Source organism: Euprymna scolopes, chromosome 11 (genome assembly GCF_053919585.1).
Source record: "Euprymna scolopes isolate OS-2025 chromosome 11, ASM5391958v1, whole genome shotgun sequence".
In the NCBI taxonomy this organism is placed as follows: domain Eukaryota; kingdom Metazoa; phylum Mollusca; class Cephalopoda; order Sepiida; family Sepiolidae; genus Euprymna; species Euprymna scolopes.
Genome location: NC_136492.1, coordinates 55,984,421 through 56,005,257, shown reverse-complemented (window position 1 = coordinate 56,005,257; position 20,837 = coordinate 55,984,421). Strand labels below are relative to the sequence as shown.

The 20,837-nt window shown below is 30.0% G+C and overlaps 1 protein-coding gene across 4 annotated transcripts in view; it reads left to right on the top strand.

The window, feature by feature from the left end:
- Positions 1 to 20,837, top strand: part of LOC145287858 (serine/threonine-protein kinase PAK 3-like) — a 268,674-nt gene that overhangs the window by 234,733 nt on the left and 13,104 nt on the right. For all 4 annotated transcript variants that reach the window (XM_080135740.1, XM_080135741.1, XM_080135739.1 and 1 more), the window contains 8 exons: positions 3,312 to 3,407; positions 5,365 to 5,537; positions 9,117 to 9,303; positions 11,290 to 11,382; positions 13,110 to 13,209; positions 16,342 to 16,438; positions 17,628 to 17,727; positions 18,774 to 18,911. In XM_080135740.1, coding sequence (XP_079991866.1) covers positions 3,312 to 3,407; positions 5,365 to 5,537; positions 9,117 to 9,303; positions 11,290 to 11,382; positions 13,110 to 13,209; positions 16,342 to 16,438; positions 17,628 to 17,727; positions 18,774 to 18,911 — 984 coding nt within the window. The remainder of the gene's footprint in view (positions 1 to 3,311; positions 3,408 to 5,364; positions 5,538 to 9,116; positions 9,304 to 11,289; positions 11,383 to 13,109; positions 13,210 to 16,341; positions 16,439 to 17,627; positions 17,728 to 18,773; positions 18,912 to 20,837) is intronic.

The following is a 20,837-nucleotide window of genomic DNA, read 5'->3' as shown; positions in this document are numbered from 1 at the left end:
TAATATGAACAAAAAGATTAAGTATTTTTGTTCTGAGTGCTTATGTAGTACTAGTCACAATTAGAAAATCATATTTCAAGCAAAAACACTTTGACATACTTATGTAGCATGCAGAAATATGTATCCTCATCAAAATTTTTTAAAAATGATTGACGAGAACTAATTTTATAAATTGCAGTTTTAGTAAAGTATTAAAGATTAATCTAAAAACAGGGGAGATAATGCAGTCTGTCATCGTTTATTTATGTTCGTCTTATTTGAGTAAATTTCTGTTACTTTACTATCTATAATTGTTTAGTATTTATTTATAAATATAATTGTTTAGTATTTATTTATAAATATAATTGTTTAGTATTTATTTATAAATATATATAATTGTTTAGTATGTATTTATAAATATATATAATTGTTTAGTATGTATTTATAAATATATATAATTGTTTAGTATGTATTTATAAATATATATAATTGTTTAGTATTTATTGGAGTATTGGCGCCGTTTATGTACAGTGCTGAAGAAATAGTATTATTTAGAAAGCTGTTCTTAACATTGAGAGAAGGCTTTGTTAACTATTCGTATTTTTACCAAACAATTTAATAAACAGAAGATACCATAAAAATTTAATTTAACTTTTGAAATCATATCTAAAAAAAAAAACACTGTCTGCAAAATGTACAAGTACTTTTATTTGTTTCAAAATTTTAAAAGGTTCATTTTGGTAACTTTAATTTTACTTGATTAAATAACAAACTGGCTTAACTATATGTACAAAAAAAAACAGTTGCATAGCAAAAGAAACTGAAGATACAGCTAATTTATTTCTCAAATGTTTACAGTTCTCAAAAACAAATCACAAGATAAAATTATAATCCTTTCAACAATGCAAAATTAGTCCTCTCTCTCAAATCTAAAAAGCAAACTAAAATATATACAAATAAAAGTAGTAGAAGTTGTGAACATAACCTTTCAAATGCCTAGTTTTTTAGGACAAACTATTTAAATCTTGATATTTTTTATAAACTTTTAAAAAGTTGCAATCTTTAAAATTAAAACACTTCAAGAAATGACACTGTTCTCATTTAGGTATTTCTTGAATGAAAGAATATATTTTTCTTTTTAAAAACTTTTACATTTGGTTATTTTCAGAAGATTTTGGTTCTTTATCTTTAACCAATCCATTACACAAAGAGGTATACTAAAACTTGCTAAAGTAGTGAAGTAAACTGTTAAAATCTTGGTGCATTTCGATAACACAAATAGTTTTTATATTTTTATGAACAAACACCTCTGTATGTTCACTGCACAGGTCGTGATCATCTGCTTGTTGCATTGATCCAAAGTCATTGCTCGATTTTGACATCAATCAAAGTGTCAGTTATGTAGTCGCAACAGAATCCTTCCGCAAATAAAATTAAACTGGAGTTGAAAACAAGTAACAAAGTTCTTTTTTTTTACAATAATACTTGTTTTTTCTGCTGAACAACAGACTCGAAAATGAGAATTATTAGCCTGATCAAATCAAAGTAGAAGTCCAATGTGCTAAGAGCTCTTGAAAAGTCCTTGAATTCTTTTGGCTTTTGCCTTGAAAAGGCTTGATTTCTGTTATTACCTTGAAAAATCTTTGAAAATATGAAAAATATCTTGAAAAGGGCTTGAAAATCATATTCTCATGTCCAGTAAAAATTTGTGTTGGAATATTAAAAATAAAATTGAAATAAATACTATTAAATTATTTTTATGTATTGATAAAAAAATACCATTAAAATATGTATTTATTGAAAATAAAATCGAAATATATAATTCTGAAATTACATTGTATGTCCCTTTATCACAAAACTATCTGAGGTTTTCCAAATAACACCGGGTAATTTTCTGATAAAGGGATGTAACTCTTGTATCCACAATATTGGAAATTCAAAATTTAAAAGTAAAATGAACACAGCGTAGGCCAATCTATAATGGGGAAAATAACATTTAATCATGTTTACTTGGTCAAATATAAGTAGGTCAGGGAATATAAATGGGATTGTCAACAGGCTTATTGTTTTGTATGTAAATGAAATGACTTTTCCTATTGTCAATTAAGTTTTTTGGTTAAAATTTTATGACAATTGGTAAAAAAGAACATATATTTTCAAACCAATAAAACATGCTCAAATTTTCCTACATTTGTCCTGTAGTGTCCTGTTTCAGTTTTGCTTTGGTTGTCTCTCCTGTGGCCTTACCAGGCCACTGTAATATATATATATATATATATATATATATATATATATATATATATATATATATATAACTAAGCCAATATATCATTTTCTTTTTTATTCTTTATTTTTCTCATTTCATTCATGAAATACAGATACAATATGGCACACTTGACTGATTAAGTATTTTACCAAATAATCCATTTTAACCATAATGATATTTTATCAACATAAGAAACTTAAACTTGATAGAAATAAATTTAACACAACAGTTGTCGCTTGAATTTACCTGTGGTACCACAATCAGGGTTATATTTAAACAAAATATGATATAATCTTGAAATAAAGGGAGACTACCAACAGCAGGTGCAATGTAAACAAATTGATGGCGCACTAATATTTATCTCCCTCCCACGGTGGAATGATGTGAGGTAAGGGTCAAAATGGGATTAAAGAGCCAGTGCTCTAGAGTAAGAGCATTTTGGTCTGCAAAAAATGCTTGGCCAACCTCATCAGCATACTCCAGTAGGGGGCACCTTAGGTGATTATCAAGTACCCTTGTGATTCTGTCTGGGTTAAATCAAATACTGGACCATTAGTTCTGGGACAATCTGAGTTGCACCTACATCTATTTCTTTAAAAGAAAAATATTTCTATTTGAGAAAATTTAAAATTAAGTAAAATACAATATAATCTCCAAATAAAGAGTGAATACCAACTGCAGATAAAGTGTAATAAAGAGAGTCATCTATTTGGTCAGTAAATTAATCTGATGGTAACAGGATTATCAAGTTCTCTTGTGATTTTTATTGGGATTAAAAGAGGTGCCAGACCATAAATTGCCAGAAAATCTGTTGCAGCACTTGTATCTTATAATAAACTTTAATTCTCAAAAAATTGCTGCACCAATTTCATATTAGTTTCATCCTTTTTATACAAAGTTTAATCATTGAACGCAATTTTCTATTTAACATTGTTTGCTTTAATCGTTTTTGTTTGTTTGTTTTGTTCAATTCATCATTTATGAAATTTTGATTTTATTTACAGTAAACTTACATTTTGATTGCATTTATAGCTTTAAAAATGGAATTGTTTCTTGGTTATTTCAGACAAAAATTGAAAGTTCTGCACCAACAACCCCTGAAGAAGAAGAAGAATTACCTCCACCTCCAATTGCAACCAGACCCGATAAAACAAAATCAATTGTAAGTTTAGCAAATCAGATCATTATCATATTGTATCAATCTGAAGATATTTTTTCTTGTCAGAATTATTTCTAGAAATACATCCGGTACTTACAGAAGATTGCCAACATCCTAAGTGAAAATGATTTCTGTGGAACAAACTGGCTTTGAATTTGGGACACCCAAGTGATCAGTCTGTATCGTTAACTATCTAACTACTGTCATCTCCCATCAAATCAGATGAGATATTACTTATACTATATAAAAGAAGTATTTATGTTACTAGAAAATATTCAATTTACAACAAAGCACTGTCAGATTGCTCCATTATGGCAGGTGTATTGTGGCATTTCAAAGGATATTCAGTATTGAGAGATGGTCCACTAGTACCCATCTTCATCTCTGTTATAAAGATGTGAGGTGAAAGATGAAAGCAATTGACATCAACATTTGGTTTTGGAAGAACATTGCAAATGATTGTTCAACATATGAAAACAGGAGAGAAGCTGGTAAGCATTGCTGCAAAGAAAGAGTGCGTGTAGAAAGGAGAATTATAAGTAGGCTGACAGTTGATAGTGAGGTTTTACACAGGAATTACAAGACAATAGAGATGAATGACAACTCAGATGTGGAGAGAATGTATATTTGGATGGCAATTTTTATTGGATTATTCGAACTACTGTTCTCATTTTCAGTTTTATTTGCACAATGTTTTCAGCCAATGTAACCTCCAAAATTCTTCAGTCGTACCTTGTTGATCCCTGAAATTTTTGTGTCGAATTCATGAATCTACACATAATTTCGAGTGAGACATTTAGTCCACAGTGGTACAATTTGCAATTGTATTCTTTGTATGACTCTCAGTAAGGATTGAACCTTCAACCTCTAGAAGAGTGTCGCTTACAACTAAATTTTATCTACTACTTTATCCATTATGTCACAGGTCCTTGAGATTATTCAGAAATTTTATCTTAGTAACACCATTGAAGCACAAGGAGGAGCAGGTAATCGTGTGACTGTAACAGTCACGCATGTTTATGATTATTGTAACAGGGTCTGTCGCTTCTGCATTGATCTCTTCAGCCACAAGCAGTTCTGCTTCAGCCAAGCAGACAGCCAGGTCAATTAAGTTAAGGAGGCTTTATCCATGATCGACCCTGATCAATGAAGGCCTACTTGTATTGGCATTTTCGGATAATCTCATTTTGGCAAATGGGTTTGGCATCGTCTTGTTTCATTCTGAAAAAAAAAATGTATTGATATTCCAGGTTATTTATTTTGTGCTAATCACACAATTCTTCATTGAAGGTATCATTTGAAGGCTTATTGAACATTAATTTTTTTTTTTTTTTTTTTTTTTTTTTTTTTTTTTTTTTTTTTTATCGAATAATTTATTATGAAGCAGTTATCACCTTGGTTGTTCAAAATCTAGAGTAGATATCACTGGATATCCTTATGAACACCCGGTGATGCCCACCTCAAGTCTTTAAGGAATTTTGTAAATAAACTTTTGCAATAAAATTTTTAATATTTTTTTATTTCTTCTATTCTTTTTTGTTTAGTTATTTTTCTGTTCTAAAGTTTTTACATTCTAAAAATGTTTGTCTGATATTATTGGATATTTCACTCTTGTAAAAAGAGGATAGTAGGTGAATGTCTGGCATCCGATAGAATGCTTTCTCCCTAGCCAGAACAAAACGATTAAAAGAAAATTTTTTTTAAGAAAGTAAAAGTCATCGTATCATTTTCACGTATCCTATTTTTAATGGTCTGGTGATAGATTTATTTCTATATAAAAATGTGACATCTAATTTAAGATTGTATATTGAGATTTTATTTCTTTTTCAAAACCCGAATTTTGTGTTTTCTTTATTCATGAGAAAGTAATCTTTTCAAAGTGATGTTGATTAAAATTGATTCTTGTTTATTTTAATTCTATCCTTTCTCGTTTTTTCTAACTATCTATTTCATTATGCAGTACACCAAACCCATTGAACCTGATGAGAAAGCAAATGGTGCTACCCCTGGTCAGAAAGAAAAGCCGAAGAAAAAGAAAATGACAGATGAAGAAATATTAGAGAAGCTACGCACCATTGTAACTATAGGCGACCCAAATCGAAAATATACCAAGATGGAAAAAATTGGCCAAGGGTGAATGTTCTTTTGTTTTATTTTATATATATATATATTAATTTGTATATATATTAATTTGTATATGCTCTGTAGTTACATTGAGCTTCATAAATTAAAGGATTTGTATAAATAAATGGTGAAATATAATTCAATAAGCATATTTTCCCATAAACAAATATGTGTGACTGTATTAGTGTTGTCTTTGAGCACATTTTGGTAAACACCGTAGTTTCAGTGGATTTACATCTAGGAAATGATATAAACATTATATATATATATATATATATATATATATATATATATATATATATATACACACATGCATATATATAAAGTAAAAATCTTGTTATTGAAAATTTATTCAAATTTTAAAAAAACTTATAAACCTTACAAGGAAGGTGTACAAAACATTAATTATTCAACAAGGTGTACAAATAAACAAGAAACCCCTTATTCCATGGAGTTTCGAAGAATGCAATTGTTCTCATCAGAGGGAAGAAGTTTGCAAAATATGCAATAAATTTTGCAGCTTAATGCATCAAAGGAAACAATATGAAATTTATCATATTTGCATCAAAAAAGATCATTTCTAAGTTAGAGACAGTTTGTAGGGATTCAGTGAGATTAAAAAAGCAGGAAATGGGGAAAAATGTAGACAAAGGATATGATAAAAAAATCCAATGGGAAAGACGGTAAAATTCAGAATAAGAAAAATCCAAAATGGGTTTGTTGAAAATCCATTGGTAATCCATAATGAAACAGAAATATAAATATAAATGTCCAGGATAAAATCCAGAAAAGCATCAGATCATGGGGAAGTGAAAATTAATTTTTTCATATGAAACTTTTTTTTTTTTTAATAATGGATAATGAAAATGGAGTGATAAAATGGAGATTCTAAATAAGATTAGGAATTGTGTTGGTAAGAGAAAAGAAAAAGAGAGATAAGAACAGGAAAGGAAGAAAAAATATTGCAGTCAAAAGGATAGAGGAGAAAGAGATAGATATAATTGAGGGAAGAAGTGAGAAAGAAAGGTGGGAAAAATGGGACAGAGAGAGAATCCTCATTCATTCTTAGAACTGCACGCCTGTGGAATTGTCTTCCGTTTTCCTGCTTTCCGGCTGACTACAATATGGTTGTCTTCAAGTCTAACGTAAATAAGTTCTTGATGAGCCGTTCCATATAAGTTATCAAATTTACCAAATTTTCATTACTAATGATTACTATATTGTCCAATTTCTACTGTACACTCTTTAACCCTTATCCTTGAGTGGCCTCTTGGCCTTGATAATGTGGTGTTGCCTATGTAAAAAAAAAAAAGGTCAGTTTGACTCGGACAGGAATATAATTCAGAATTATTAATTTGAAATTTGGAAAGAAGTAAAGTGGGAGCGGGGGTTACTGATAGTTTAATAAATTAATGCATAATTATAATTGTATGCATACACATATATGCATATATTAATGTATAAATGTGTATACACACAGGAAAACAAATTGCTGTCAGTATTAAAAAAAACAGTTTAGATCATTATCCATACCTAATCTGCTTCTTGAATACACTCCTTAGTGATACTTCTAGACTGAGCGCTTTTCATCCTGAAATATAAGCTCCTTATTTTTACTTTCAAAAGGACTAACTCATGATAAAACTGATAGAAGACAAATGGGGTATATTCGATTTGATCTTTGTTCCAGTCACTGAGCTGAGTAGACAGGGATAGATTGTGAATCGCTATTTAATCATATTTTGTAATATTCTCATGTTGTATGCTAACCATTTCTCTTTCTTTGAGCCTTGTGATGTCATCCATTTTCATTAATACCCACAATCTAATAATCTTAACCTCTAGTTGAACAAGTTAACACTTTCATTTTCTGGGGGGTTTTCTGAACTTTTTTATATACTAGTAGGTTTATTTGACCAATATTTAATAACAGAATAATTCATAGATCCATGTGGCCTGTGATTGGCCATGAAAGCTAATAAATCAAAACACAGATATCAACCTCTGTTTCTCACCATCCGTAGATGGATATAAGTTTATCTTCAACAAATCAAGAGGAATGTGTGATTGGTCAAATGGATGCCAATTTTGATTATGAGATCAGTTTGGTGGAGTTCAAATCATATCAAATCTATTGTGGTTGTTTAATATTGTTGTGTAAGATATGACCTCCCCTCCTCAGTTTAATTATATAATAAATTGCCTACAATGTATGTATATAAAAAAAAATAAAATGGAAAAGAGATCGAATAACATGTTCTGTATTTGTATATATAGGATTCACTTCTAAATTACTTAACCGATCGTTATGAATTTTGGAATGCAACACAGCTACTTCATGTAAAGGTCTAAATGTGGGCAATATTTAGTTTAGTTTTGTAAAAGATGTTAAAAATCCTTTATTAAACTTTACAACAGCAATATGTATTGGATCATCAATGATTAAATATTCTCTAAATTTCAGTTTCTTTGGAATATTTTGCAAGGGGTTTTAGGGGGCACAATATAAGCAAAACTTCCCATTTGAAAATTAAAATATTTCAGATTTGCATTAAATTTTATCCATAGTCATAAGACGCCAATTAAACAGCATTCCCTCAATTTCAGTTTCTATATTCAAAATCATGTAATAGGTTTTGATGAAAATTAGAATAAGGGTTCTAGATATAAAGTTTAGTAGCATTATATATTAATTTATTCTTTAAGGTAATATAAAAGCGGGTTAAAACTGTTCTGTTTTGAAAATTAATTTTATCCCTGCTGGAATTAATATTTTACTAGTTTCATAAATATTCACACAGCATAAACATTAGCAGTAGTTTTAAATGTGTGTCTAAAAATCTATTTTATCTATTACACCAAGCAACATAATAACAAGCAGCAATTAAATTGAAGTATTAGTACTGGTTCCAAACACAACTATTGTTTTATACAAGTGACTTTAATTATAAAAGTTGTAATTAAAGTTGAGAAGCAATAGCAAAAAAGGGTTCTTATCCAGAATTTCCCCCATATTTTAAAACAAAAATAAAGAAAAATCTGTATGATACACTTCATGAAAAAAATATACTCCAAAAATCACATAAATTGATCAAATAATTTTATTTTATAAAGAAAATCATTTTCATGCGATTAATTGGAATTCATAGACATTAAAACCAAAATCTTATAAGTTTGAATTATCTCCCTTGTTTCTTCCTTCTTATAAGTTATCTCCCTTGTTTCTTGAGATTATTTTCAAAATGGTAACATGACAGTCGTTCCTCTCTTACTCATAAAATTTTATTTTCTTATTTTAAAAATAAAACTGCTTGTTCAATTTACATAATTTTTAGAATATGACATTTTTTTTTATTCCATCACGTGCATACATTACATATATTTTTCTTAATTTTCGTTTTTTAATATCTGGGGAAATTCTGGGCAATGACCAAAAAAGTATGATGTCACTTTTGACAGCTTGGACACAATTTTAATAAATATTAATTAATAACAATCAACTAGCCTCTGAAAAAAACCTTGTCAAAAAAGGAAGATACTTTTCTGAAAACTTTCTTACACATATATATGTATATTCTTTGTTTTCAGAGCATCAGGAACGGTGTTCATTGCCATCGAAATTGCGACTGGAAGTGAAGTTGCTATTAAAACTATGAATCTGTCACAACAGCCGAAAAAAGAATTGATCATTAATGAAATTTTGGTCATGAGGGAAAACCAGAATGCAAACATCGTAAATTATTTGGATAGTTATTTGGTCGGTGAAGAACTTTGGGTAAGTCCGTGAATAGAATTTTCTTTCTGCTTGATTGGATTATTGACTTAGTTATTTAATGGGTATCCTTTGTAGACTTTTACATGTTCTGAAAATATGTGCGAGGTATACTAAAGAGGCAATAATCCAACAGAACGTATAGGTAACAAGTATAAAAATAGGAGCACCAGGTAACAAGTGAGAACAAAAACATTAACACAAGAACATGGCTTTTTATGCTTCTAAACCTTTGAGATAAGGATTGCAAATTTGTATTCTTTGGACTACTTTTCTCATCTTGGCTGTTATCTTCAACATTTCGTCCGATATGCAACCTACAACCTTCTTTCAGGTGTATTTTGTCAGGCTCGAAAATCTTTTTGTTGAATTTGGGACTCTGCATGGAATTTCAAACAGAATCCTTTATTGGTCCCCCGACAAACGAGGGATTCACTCCCATTCGTCTGTTCATTTGTTTGCACTTTTCTCAATAACCACATCTTTAATTTTTTGGAAATTTTGCACAAACATTAGTTATGGTGAAAGTAAATTTTTCCCTCGTGAAGGGGGACATTGTATGCTTGGCTTGTTTAATCCACGGGGGTAACATGTTCTCGTTACATCAACCATGTAATTCGTAATTGTATTCTTGGTATCACCTGCGCTGAAGATTGAACCTTCAACCTCCAGAAGAGTGCTAGTTAGAACTGAATTTTACCTAGTACTTTATCCATTATGCCATGGGTCCTTGTGGGCAAGATAAGACCAGTAGTTTCAATCATGCAACATAGTTTTTATTGAATATTTTGCCCCAACAAGCCATTTTTTTGATAAAATCCTGACTTAAGGTGGGAATTTGAATCAAATCAGGATCCAGATACATGCCTTATGAATTGAACGACAACCAAAAGAAACGCTGTTATGAAGTGTCATCATCCCTTTTACGCAGCAAGAATGATCCGTTTCTTGACCGGGTTGTGACTTGCAATGAAAAGTTGGTTCTTTACAGCAATCGGTGACGCTCAGCTCAGTAGTTAGATGCTAATAAAGCTCCACATTTCTCTAAACTAGAGTTGCACCAAAAGAAGGTCATGCTGACTGTTTGGTGGTCTGTGACCAATTTCATCCATTAGTTTTTTTTAATGCAAACGAAACCATTACTGCAGAAAAGTACTGTCAACAAATGGATGAAATGCATCAGAAATTTCAACAACACCACCCAACATTAGTCAATTGAAAAGGCCCAATTGTCCTCCACGACAATACCTGACTGCACGTTGCTAAACTGACCCTGCTGAAGTTGAAGGATATGGGCTACGAAACTCTGCCTCATTTGCCATACACTCCAAACCTCTCACCTACCGACCATCACTTTTTCAAACATCTTGACAACTTTCTGCATGAGAAATGCTTCAAAAACCTAAGCAATAGTATCGCCACTAGAACGCAAAATTTTTATATTATTGGCATAAATACAGTTGTTTTGCATTGGCAAAAATGTGTTAATTCTGATGGTGCTTATTTCGATCAACAAATTTTTGTTTGAGATATGTTCATCTGAATTTAAAAACATGATAGTAAAGGGAGAAAAACAGCAAATATTTGCGGGGGAATGAAGAAACCAACATTCAGTAAATCCGCTGTTTATCTCTTATTTTTGCTCTCCCTCTTATATTCTCTAGCAGCTGCTATTATTCAGAAAAAGACAGATTGTTGAAGAGAAAGAAAGGACCTGAATTAACAAATGTGTAACCCATATAGCATATATAGATTGCTAGAGTTTTTATTATTTTTTAATTAATTTATTTTATTTAGGAGTATAAACTAATTGAATAATTCCGTTTCTTCCATTTAAGTTTTACCGTTACCATTGCATTTATGTTTATATATATGATCTGATGTGCTTTTCAAACAGATGTAATTTCTTTGTAAAAATCTACAACTTATTTTTTGTTTTATTTTTTATTTTTTTTTTTTTTTTTTTTTTTTTTTTTTGTGTGCTTGTAGGTGGTTATGGAATATCTTGCAGGAGGTTCATTAACTGATGTAGTTACAGAGACGTGTATGGACGAAGGGCAGATTGCAGCCGTGGGACGAGAGGTACGAAAGAATCGCTGGTTATTTGTTTTTGTTTGTATCTTCCATTCGGTTTCTTTTTAGTATCCATTCTTAGAAAAATCAGATTTTCCTATGAGGCATAAACAGAGGCTGATGAGACCAACTATAGGTCTCATTTATTTGAATTTGAAACGGACAGTACCAATGGTGTCCTCATCTTCTCTAATATATATATATATATATATATATATATATATATATATATATTATTACGAATTCCATTATTATTATTAATGCAAACAAACAATAATAACAATACATTTGTGAGTTCATAATAAAAATAATAATAATAAGACATTCATGAAATACAATGAACATTAAAACACGTAGGCCCTGGGTTCGGTACACCTCGCTGAAATAAAAATATGGGGAGACACTTTCAAAACCAAAAATATACAATAGAGGACGAACAGCGTATGAAAATAACAGAAAACACGACACGCAATGGTAATATTTTCAAAATTAAATTTTATTATAAAACAATGAACTAACTATGGTAGGGGAGGAATAATGCAATTAAGTGAAAATAAAAAAAGAACTAATTATAAAGATGGAGGGATATTTTTGTTTACTATTCGAAGATGCCAACGAGAAATATATCAAAACAAAAAAATGTATCAGCCAAACGAAACAATGGCAATATGAACTTGTTGACTTAAATACATGAGAGAGAGGTAACTCACGGTCTTTTTATGCTTCTTTTCTCTTATTTTTTTATTCTTTCAACTTTCAAAGCGAACTTTAACCTTCATTTTATTCGCCTCGGGCAACAGTTCACAGCATGCGGTGTTCCTTTATCATATCCATCCAATGTTTTAGGTTATTCTTGGAATATCCCGTCTCCTGTGTTCGTGAAATTAACACCCGTATTCCAACAACGCCAGCTTGTTCTACCAAGCATTATTTTTTTTCTCTCGCCGTTGGTATAGAGTTCCTCCCAGGCATTACTTTGTTTCTTTCGCTGTTGGTGAAGGGGAGGGGCTATCCACATCTTCATTCATCTGTCGCTGGGTGACGCGGTGGAAAATTTTCCACATGCGCATACCGTGGCGCGCCGGCCAAAAGTCTCCGTCCTGTACCAAAAGGTCTTTCTTCCTCTTTTTTTTTCTCTCTCTTCCTCTCTTCAGTATGTTTCTTAGCCCTTTCTTTTATTCTTCGTTGCCTAGCAACCCGCACAAGTCGATGGGTTTCTGATCAAATGACCCGGTCATCTTGCTAGCTTGCATGTCAAAAGGCTTTTCTCACCTCTCTCTTTCTCCCAGTCTTTTTCTCTCTTTTTGAAACTATGTTCATTTGCCTTTGGTAAAATAATAAAATAACAAAAAAATGATATATTTCTCGTTGGCCCGAAATTGAATTAATTACATAATCCATTTATGGGTTACGGCACAATATATATATATATATATATATATATATATATATATATATATATATGCTTTTATTATTGAATTTTGCTTAATAATTGAGCACTCTGCTGGGGTTCTGGAGTGTTCAATTATTTAGCAAAATTTAAAATTAAAGCATAATTAAAATTAGTCATTCAAAGGTAGTTTTTGTGGGGAGGATGACTTTGCAGTAGTTAGTGCATCAACTCCAACTCTAAAGTTGGAACAATGAAATAACTTGTATTATTATAGTGGATTACTATAAACTTTTGTTGTTTACTACTTGTTTTTGTTGTAACAATACAATTTCTCTATTTTCAGTGTTTGCAAGCCTTAGAATTTTTACATGAAAATCAAGTGATTCATAGGGACATTAAAAGTGATAATATTTTACTTGGTATGGATGGTAGCGTGAAGTTGAGTAAGTATAGTCTTGTTTATTTTTTTAATTATGCAAGATGCAAGACGAATGCTTTAAAAGATGTTGCTGTTTATGAATTTTTGACTGAAATGTAAATCTAAAAAAAAAAATGATGGTAGTGATTGCAACGCAATGTGTTACAGATTCTCTTCCGTTTTTTTTGTTTATTGATTCTCTTGTTTCTTTGTTTTTTGTTGATTCTCTTCTGGGTTTTTTTTTTTTGGTTTTTTGTTGATTCTCTTCTGCTTTTTTTTTGTTTTTTGTTGATTCTCTTCTGCTTTTTTTTTTTTAATTGATTCTCTTCTGCTTTTTTTTTTTTTAATTGATTCTCTTCTGCTTTTTTTTTTTTAATTGATTCTCTTCTGCTTTTTTTTTTTTTTAATTGATTTTCTTCTGCTTTTTTTTTTTAATTGATTCTCTTCTGCTTTTTTTTTATTCTCTTGTGGGTTTTTTGTTTTTGTTCGTTGATTCTTTTCTATTTTTTTGTTTGTTGATTCTTCTGTTTTTTTTGTTTGTTGATTCTTTTCTGGTTTTTTTTTGTTTGTTGATTCTTTTCTGTTTTTTTTTGTTTGTTGATTCTTTTCTGTTTTGTTTGTTGATTCTTTTCTGTTTTGTTTGTTGATTCTTTTCTGTTTTTGTTGATTCTTTTCTGTTTTTGTTGATTCTTTTCTGTTTTGTTTGTTGATTCTTTTCTGTTTTGTTTGTTGATTCTTTTCTGTTTTGTTTGTTGATTCTTTTCTGTTTTGTTTGTTGATTCTTTTGTTTTTTTTTTTGTTGATTCTTTTGTTTTTTTTGTTTGTTGATTCTTTCTGTTTTTTGTTCGATTTTGTTTTTTTGTTGATTGTTTTCTGTTTTTTTGTTTGTTGATTGTTTTCTGTTTTTTTGTTTGTTGATTGTTTTCTGTTTTTTGTTTGTTGATTGTTTTCTGTTTTTTTTGTTGATTGTTTTCTGTTTTTTTGTTTGTTGATTGTTTTCTGTTTTTTTGTTTGTTGATTCTTTTCTGTTTTTTTGTTTGTTGATTCTTTTCTGTTTTTTTTGTTTGTTGATTCTTTTGTTTTTTTTGTCCGTTGATTCTTTTCTGTTTTTGTTTGTTGATTCTTTTGTTTTTTTTTGTTTGTTAATTCTTGTTTTCTGTTCATTGATTCTTTTTTGTTTTTCGTTGGTTCTGTTTTTTTGTTTATTCTTGTTTTTTTGGATTTTTTTCTGTTTTTTGTTTTTTTCTTTTTTTTGTTTTTTTTTTTGTTGATTATTTTGGTTTTTTTTATTCTTTTTCGTTGATTCTTTTTTTTTGTTGATTCTTTTGTTTTTTGTTCGTTGATTCTTTTCTGTTTTTTGTTCGTTGATTCTTTTCTGTTTTTTGTCTGATTCTTTTCTGTTTTTTGTCTGATTCTTTTCTGTTTTTTGTCTGATTCTTTTCTGTTTTTTGTCTGATTCTTTTCTGTTTTTTGTCTGATTCTTTTCTGTTTTTTGTCTGATTCTTTTCTGTTTTTTGTCTGATTCTTTACTGCTTTTTTGTCTGATTCTTTACTGCTTTTTTGTCTGTTGATTCTTTACTGCTTTTTTGTCTGTTGATTCTTTACTGCTTTTTTGTCTGTTGATTCTTTACTGCTTTTTTGTCTGTTGATTCTTTACTGCTTTTTTGTCTGTTGATTCTTTACTGCTTTTTTGTCTGTTGATTCTTTACTGCTTTTTTGTCTGTTGATTCTTTACTGCTTTTTTGTCTGTTGATTCTTTACTGCTTTTTTGTCTGTTGATTCTTTACTGCTTTTTTGTCTGTTGATTCTTTTCTGTTTTTTTGTCTGTTGATTCTTGTTTTTTGTCTGTTGATTCTTTTTTGTTTTCTGTCTGATTCTTTTTTGTTTTTTGTCTGATTCTTTTTTGTTTTTTGTCTGATTCTTTTTTGTTTTTTGTCTGATGATTCTTTTCTGCTTTTTTGTCTGATTCTTTTCTGCTTTTTTGTCTGTTGATTCTTTCTTTTTTTATTCTTTTGTTTTTTTTTTGTTTTTTTTTGGTGTTTTATTAATTGAATTTCTAAATAACAATAATTTGGAAATTACAGGAAACCTTGATATTTTTATGTTCCTGCCATGTACGTTTTTCATACCGGTGGTTAAATTTGAAGAATGCATGACAAGTGTGTTGCAATATTTTTAATATAGTGAGGAGGGTATGATCACCGAAAGTTGGAAGGTATAGAAACTGATGATAGGAACTGAAGAATCAAATGGAGCCACGTTTTGCTAGCAACCAATCAGAAACCAGAATTGCTCCATAAAAATATGGACTCTTTTAGCATTCCAGCAAATAATTTTTCATGTCAACACGAAAAAGATCTTTTTTGCTCTTTGCCTGCAAAATTATAAAGTTCAGGACTTGTACAGAACAGTTACCCATCGGAAACTCTTCTGAAATTAAACACTGCTTTCAATTCAAGAAAGAAATTGTGAATCACTTGCATCAAATTTTGGATCCATGACGTATTCTAACCCAACCATCAGGTCCAATTTGAAGGGAAGGGTGCACAGAATATTTAGGATATACAAAATATAGAAAATGAATATTTTGTAATTAATAATTATTTAAAATTAAAATATTAAATTGATTAAATTAATCTGATTAATATAAAATGTCTGGTTTTGGGTTTTGAACGTTAATTCTTTATTTAAAATGAGATACGATTTCAATAGTTAGTGAAATCATATCTTTCAATGTTTTTACTTTTGTAATTTTTAATCTTCTGTAATTATTACAACGTTGAATTAGAAAAATACATTCACACATGTTAAATCTTTTCATTCAATAGATAAGTGAGTTTTATTTAAAATGAAATATTTACTCAAACAATATCTTAGAGTTAATATTTTGATGTTACATTCGATTTTGAAACAGTTTATTTATTTTTTTAAATTTTTTACACCTAGTGACACCAGATATTTAATTTTTTAATGTTTGAATACATGTCAGCATGTAAGATAAATGTGAAACCAAATATGATGTGGTTGGATAATGTTATTTGTTTAAAATGGCTGTGGAAGTTAATAATGTACATACAAATGGAGGTGCAAGTGTATTATTACGTAGATTTTTTTTTATTATTCTTTGATAATGACAGTTTGTCTTTTCTATTTTCAGCTGATTTTGGGTTTTGTGCACAATTATCTCCTGAACAAAGTAAACGATCAACTATGGTGGGAACCCCATATTGGATGGCTCCTGAAGTAGTTACAAGGTCAGTTAAGAAAATAAGATTGGACTACATAAATCCTTGTCTTTTCTTTTTAATCTGTGTGTGTGTTAGATGAACAGAAGGATACCTGTTTCAGTATGGATTAAATCCCACCCCCTCCTACCCAGAACATTTTTTGCCACTTTTATCTCTTTACATAGATTAAAATCAAAATATCATAATACTAAATCTTATGTTTTGAATTCTTATCTCAATTTTTTATCAAAATCCATTTTGATTCTAGAAAATGTCTAAAATTTAAGGCTTAAAGCTTAAGACAAAATTGAAATTCAGAGAATCTTGTTTCTTTAGTGTCTAATATTAGATGGCTCTTGAAATAGTTAAGAAAATAAGTTTGGGTTTTAATTTTTTTTTTAAATGTTTTATAGAGATAGAAATGTGTGGCAAAGAGTGCCATATTGGAAGGAGGCTTCCAAGATTGTTATTTCATTGTGATATATGAATAAAAAGACGCATGGAGCTAAGTGTGCCAAGAAAAGCATCATGAAAATTTAAAACAAAACTTTTTCTCCACGTAAACTTGATTTTGAATAGAGAATGTTATCAGAATGAAGTTGTTTTATTAAAAAAAGTTCTATCATAAGTCTGATTTTTGTGTTCTTACTGTTTGTGCTGTATGAAAAAATACATTTTAAGTAAAAGCACTTTTCTATACTGAATGTTCCATTGAAATTAGTAAAAATGCCAAACATTATAATTATCTGCTAGAACGTTTTTTTTTTGTTTTGTTTTTTTTACAAAAATACATAGCTGCCATTTTTTTTTTTTTACAAAAATACATAGCTGCCATTTTTTATTTTGAAATAGCAGATTTTAACTGAAAGCAAGGGAGATAAGTCAGTTTCTCATATGGAATTGGTCGTACTATTGGAATATTAACAAATATAATAAAACTGTATAATTTGATAATTTTTTTTCTACTCGGTCATTTTTTTTCCTAATTTTTGGAATCTCTTGCTAATTTTGACATGATACATAAGTATGTAATGTTTTTACCTCAAGTGCATTTATTTGAAATTATACTGCACAAGCATCATGTTCTCTTGCATTGAATAAAGTCCTACTTGATAGAATAGAGAGTAACATACAATTTTGTATAACGATTTGTGTTGTTCCATTTGAATTTGTTGTTACCAAATATTTTCTGATGTAATTCTCTTTTTCTGAATAGGAAACAGTATGGTCCAAAAGTTGATATTTGGAGTTTAGGAATTATGGCAATTGAAATGATTGAAGGAGAACCTCCTTATTTAAATGAAAATCCTCTGAGGGTAAGAAATTATAACTTGTGTTTTTATATTGAAAATAAAGCATCTTTTATTAAAGTTTACTTTGTTTCATAAAACATCTGTAAACAAACATAAATGAATCTTACAAAAAATAATAATTAACATTGTTTTATTTTCCATTTTTCCTTTTTTTTTTTTTTTAATCTTTTTCTCCATTTCTTTTTTAGTTTATTTTTTTGTTTTTCCTCTTTTCTTTTTTTCTTTCTGCATTTCCTTTCCTCCTTTGTTGTAACTCTTCTTTCATGTTTCTCAGTTTCATATTTAATAAGTAACAAATTGTTTAACTTTCCATTTTTCCTTTTTATCTTTTTATTCATTTCATTTCATTCTTTTCCTTTCTTTCTCTGTCATATCTTTTCTCTTTCATCTTTCAGTTTCCTATTTTTCTTTTTTTAGTTATTTTTCAATCTTTATTTAAAAAAAAAAAAATATGGAGCTTGTTCAGAATTTTTTCACCCCTCCATGAATAAAAAAAAATGTATGATTTATGTACCTATGATGGAAAATATTATACACTAGTAATCTTGGAAATTAATCAAGTATTTTTTTTTTTTAAAGAAAATCTTTTTAGGTGCCCCCCTCCTCCCCCATGTTAATAATGACTTTCTAAAACCTCACAAAATTGGATTATTTGGAGTTAACTCCCTTGTTCCATCAGAATGTTTTCAAGATGGCATAATATGATCTTTGCTTGTTATTTAACCATAACATTTGATTTTATTGTTTAAAAATAAAATTACACACATAATCAGTTTACATGATTTTTGGTGTATAATATTTTATTACTGTCATGGGTATATTTTCCTTCATTCTGTTTTTTTTTTCATGGGGGAGGGATGAGTCTGAACAAGCATCCTTTTCTTTGTTTGACTTCATTTTTTTTTTTTTTTATTCTTTGTATTACAAGAACTAAATTTATTAAAACAATTTTTTGTCATTTATCAATACCTTTCTAAATCTTAAGTGAAAATATTGAAACTCAATTATTTTTTTCTGTCTGTTTTTCTATTTGCCTCTGCCGTCTCCAGGCGTTGTACTTGATAGCAACAAATGGAAAACCAGAAATCAAAGAAAAGGATAAATTGTCGCCAGTCTTCCAGGATTTCTTAGACAAATGTTTAGAAGTTGATGTAGATAAGAGAGCTTCTGCATCTGATTTATTGAAGGTAAATATGGATTTTATTATTTCCTTAACAGTTTTGTGATTGGTTTCTTGTTTGTTTTTAATAACCAATCACTTCTCATTTTAGATTTTTTTTTTCATTCTGTGAAAGTATTGAGGGAAGGGGAACTTACTTACTCCACAAATGCTAAATTTATCTTTACTGTTATATAAAAGAAACTTTGTGTGACTTACCTATGAACTTTAAATTGGCTGGACTGATTTTTATGAAATTTCACACAAAGGTATTTTATGTGCATGGCAATGTTCTTTGATAGGCTTTCTGTTTAAAGTGCAATTGCACCATGATACTTTTTATTTTATTTATTTATTTTATTTTTTTTTTACATTTTCACCCCAAACAAGGCAAATTGCCACTTTGGTGTAGGGGGCTACTATCAGGGGCAACACTACTGGGGTACTATGTAGGGATTTGGGCAGCAAGGTGTCGGTTCATGTTACACTTGAACTTCTGCACGTCAGTACTGTTGGGGAAGCAGGGACCTGGAATGGAATTCCAGAGTCTAGCGGTTCTGGGGAAGAAACTATTGGAGTAAAAAGATCTTTTACATCTAGGGATCTCTACAGTGTGGGGGTGGGATTTAGCAGCCTGTCGGGTTTGTCGAGGGTGCTCACGTCGTGGGGGCACAAGTGATTGTAGTTCGTCAGAGCATTCACCACTAAAATACTTGTAGAAAAGGCAGAGGGATGCAACATTTCGTCGATGGGACAGAGGCTGAAGCTTAGATGCCAGTTTAAACTAAAATTCAAGCCATTATCACTACATAAGCAGTAAGGTCAGGGATATAAAATCAACAGTAGGCTCTTTGATATGATAGGAGTGCATTTGAAATAACTTTCTGTTTAGAGCACAATCGAAGCATGATACTTGGCTTTTGCATTTTAAACTTTAATTCAAGTCATGTTTTTATAAAATCAACAGTAGGTTCTCTACAGTGCAATGTAGACTACAATGTATTGTGAACTAAGTCACTGTAAGGAGGCATGTAAAGCTTCCTCCAGGTGCACCGTGTGGGCCACCAACAAGAGTAGGCAATCAATTTGATAAAAAAAATGGGCTATTTCATCGATTTTTAATGGCAATAAATATGAGTGAAATATCCATTGATCATCATTCAATCCCGGGCAACATCAAGGTCCCCTGCTAGTATATAATATTTGTAATATGAATTTTTGTTTAAGATTACTAGGTATAGACAAAATTATGGCCCAAAACACAACACTGTATCATTTAAACATATCTACCTGACGTCAGTAGGTATTTATGAAGGCTGATAGCAATGCAAAAGAAAACTGAATGGAGAAAGAGGGTCTAAACAAAAGCAATTGAAGACAATATTTCGGTTATGAATCTTCACATCTATTTATTTTTCATCTTTCACATTCATTGAAATACAGGTATTGATGGCTATGGCTATCTCACTTCCTTAAGGTATTCATGAATTCATTGTTGCTCATGACTTTTGATGCTGCCCAAGTGTTGAGACTGTTCATATGTTTTTCATTGTCATTCTCTGCTTCATTTACCCTCAGTCTTTCTCATCAAACTAATGTGTTCTATTCTGCTTTTTCTGTCGACATGGGCTATGAACTTCATCTGTCTTTTTCATACTCTCCTTATTAGAGACCTTTCTGTGTTTGCCATTTCCAGTACTTCTTGATTGGTCTTTTCTATCCAGAATATATAAGTTGCCTATAGTCTCTTCCTTGTACTGTTGGTGATTGTCCAACACTCACAATAGTTGTCTCATAAATTTATAGAAGATAAACGGACCACATTTTCGTAGTATTCTGAATTTGGTGTCGATTTTAATATTTCTGTTGGTCATAAAATTATTAATTATGAGACTTAATGCTAGACATTAATAAAATACCTGGATGGTGGAATATATCTTTTAATAATAAATTT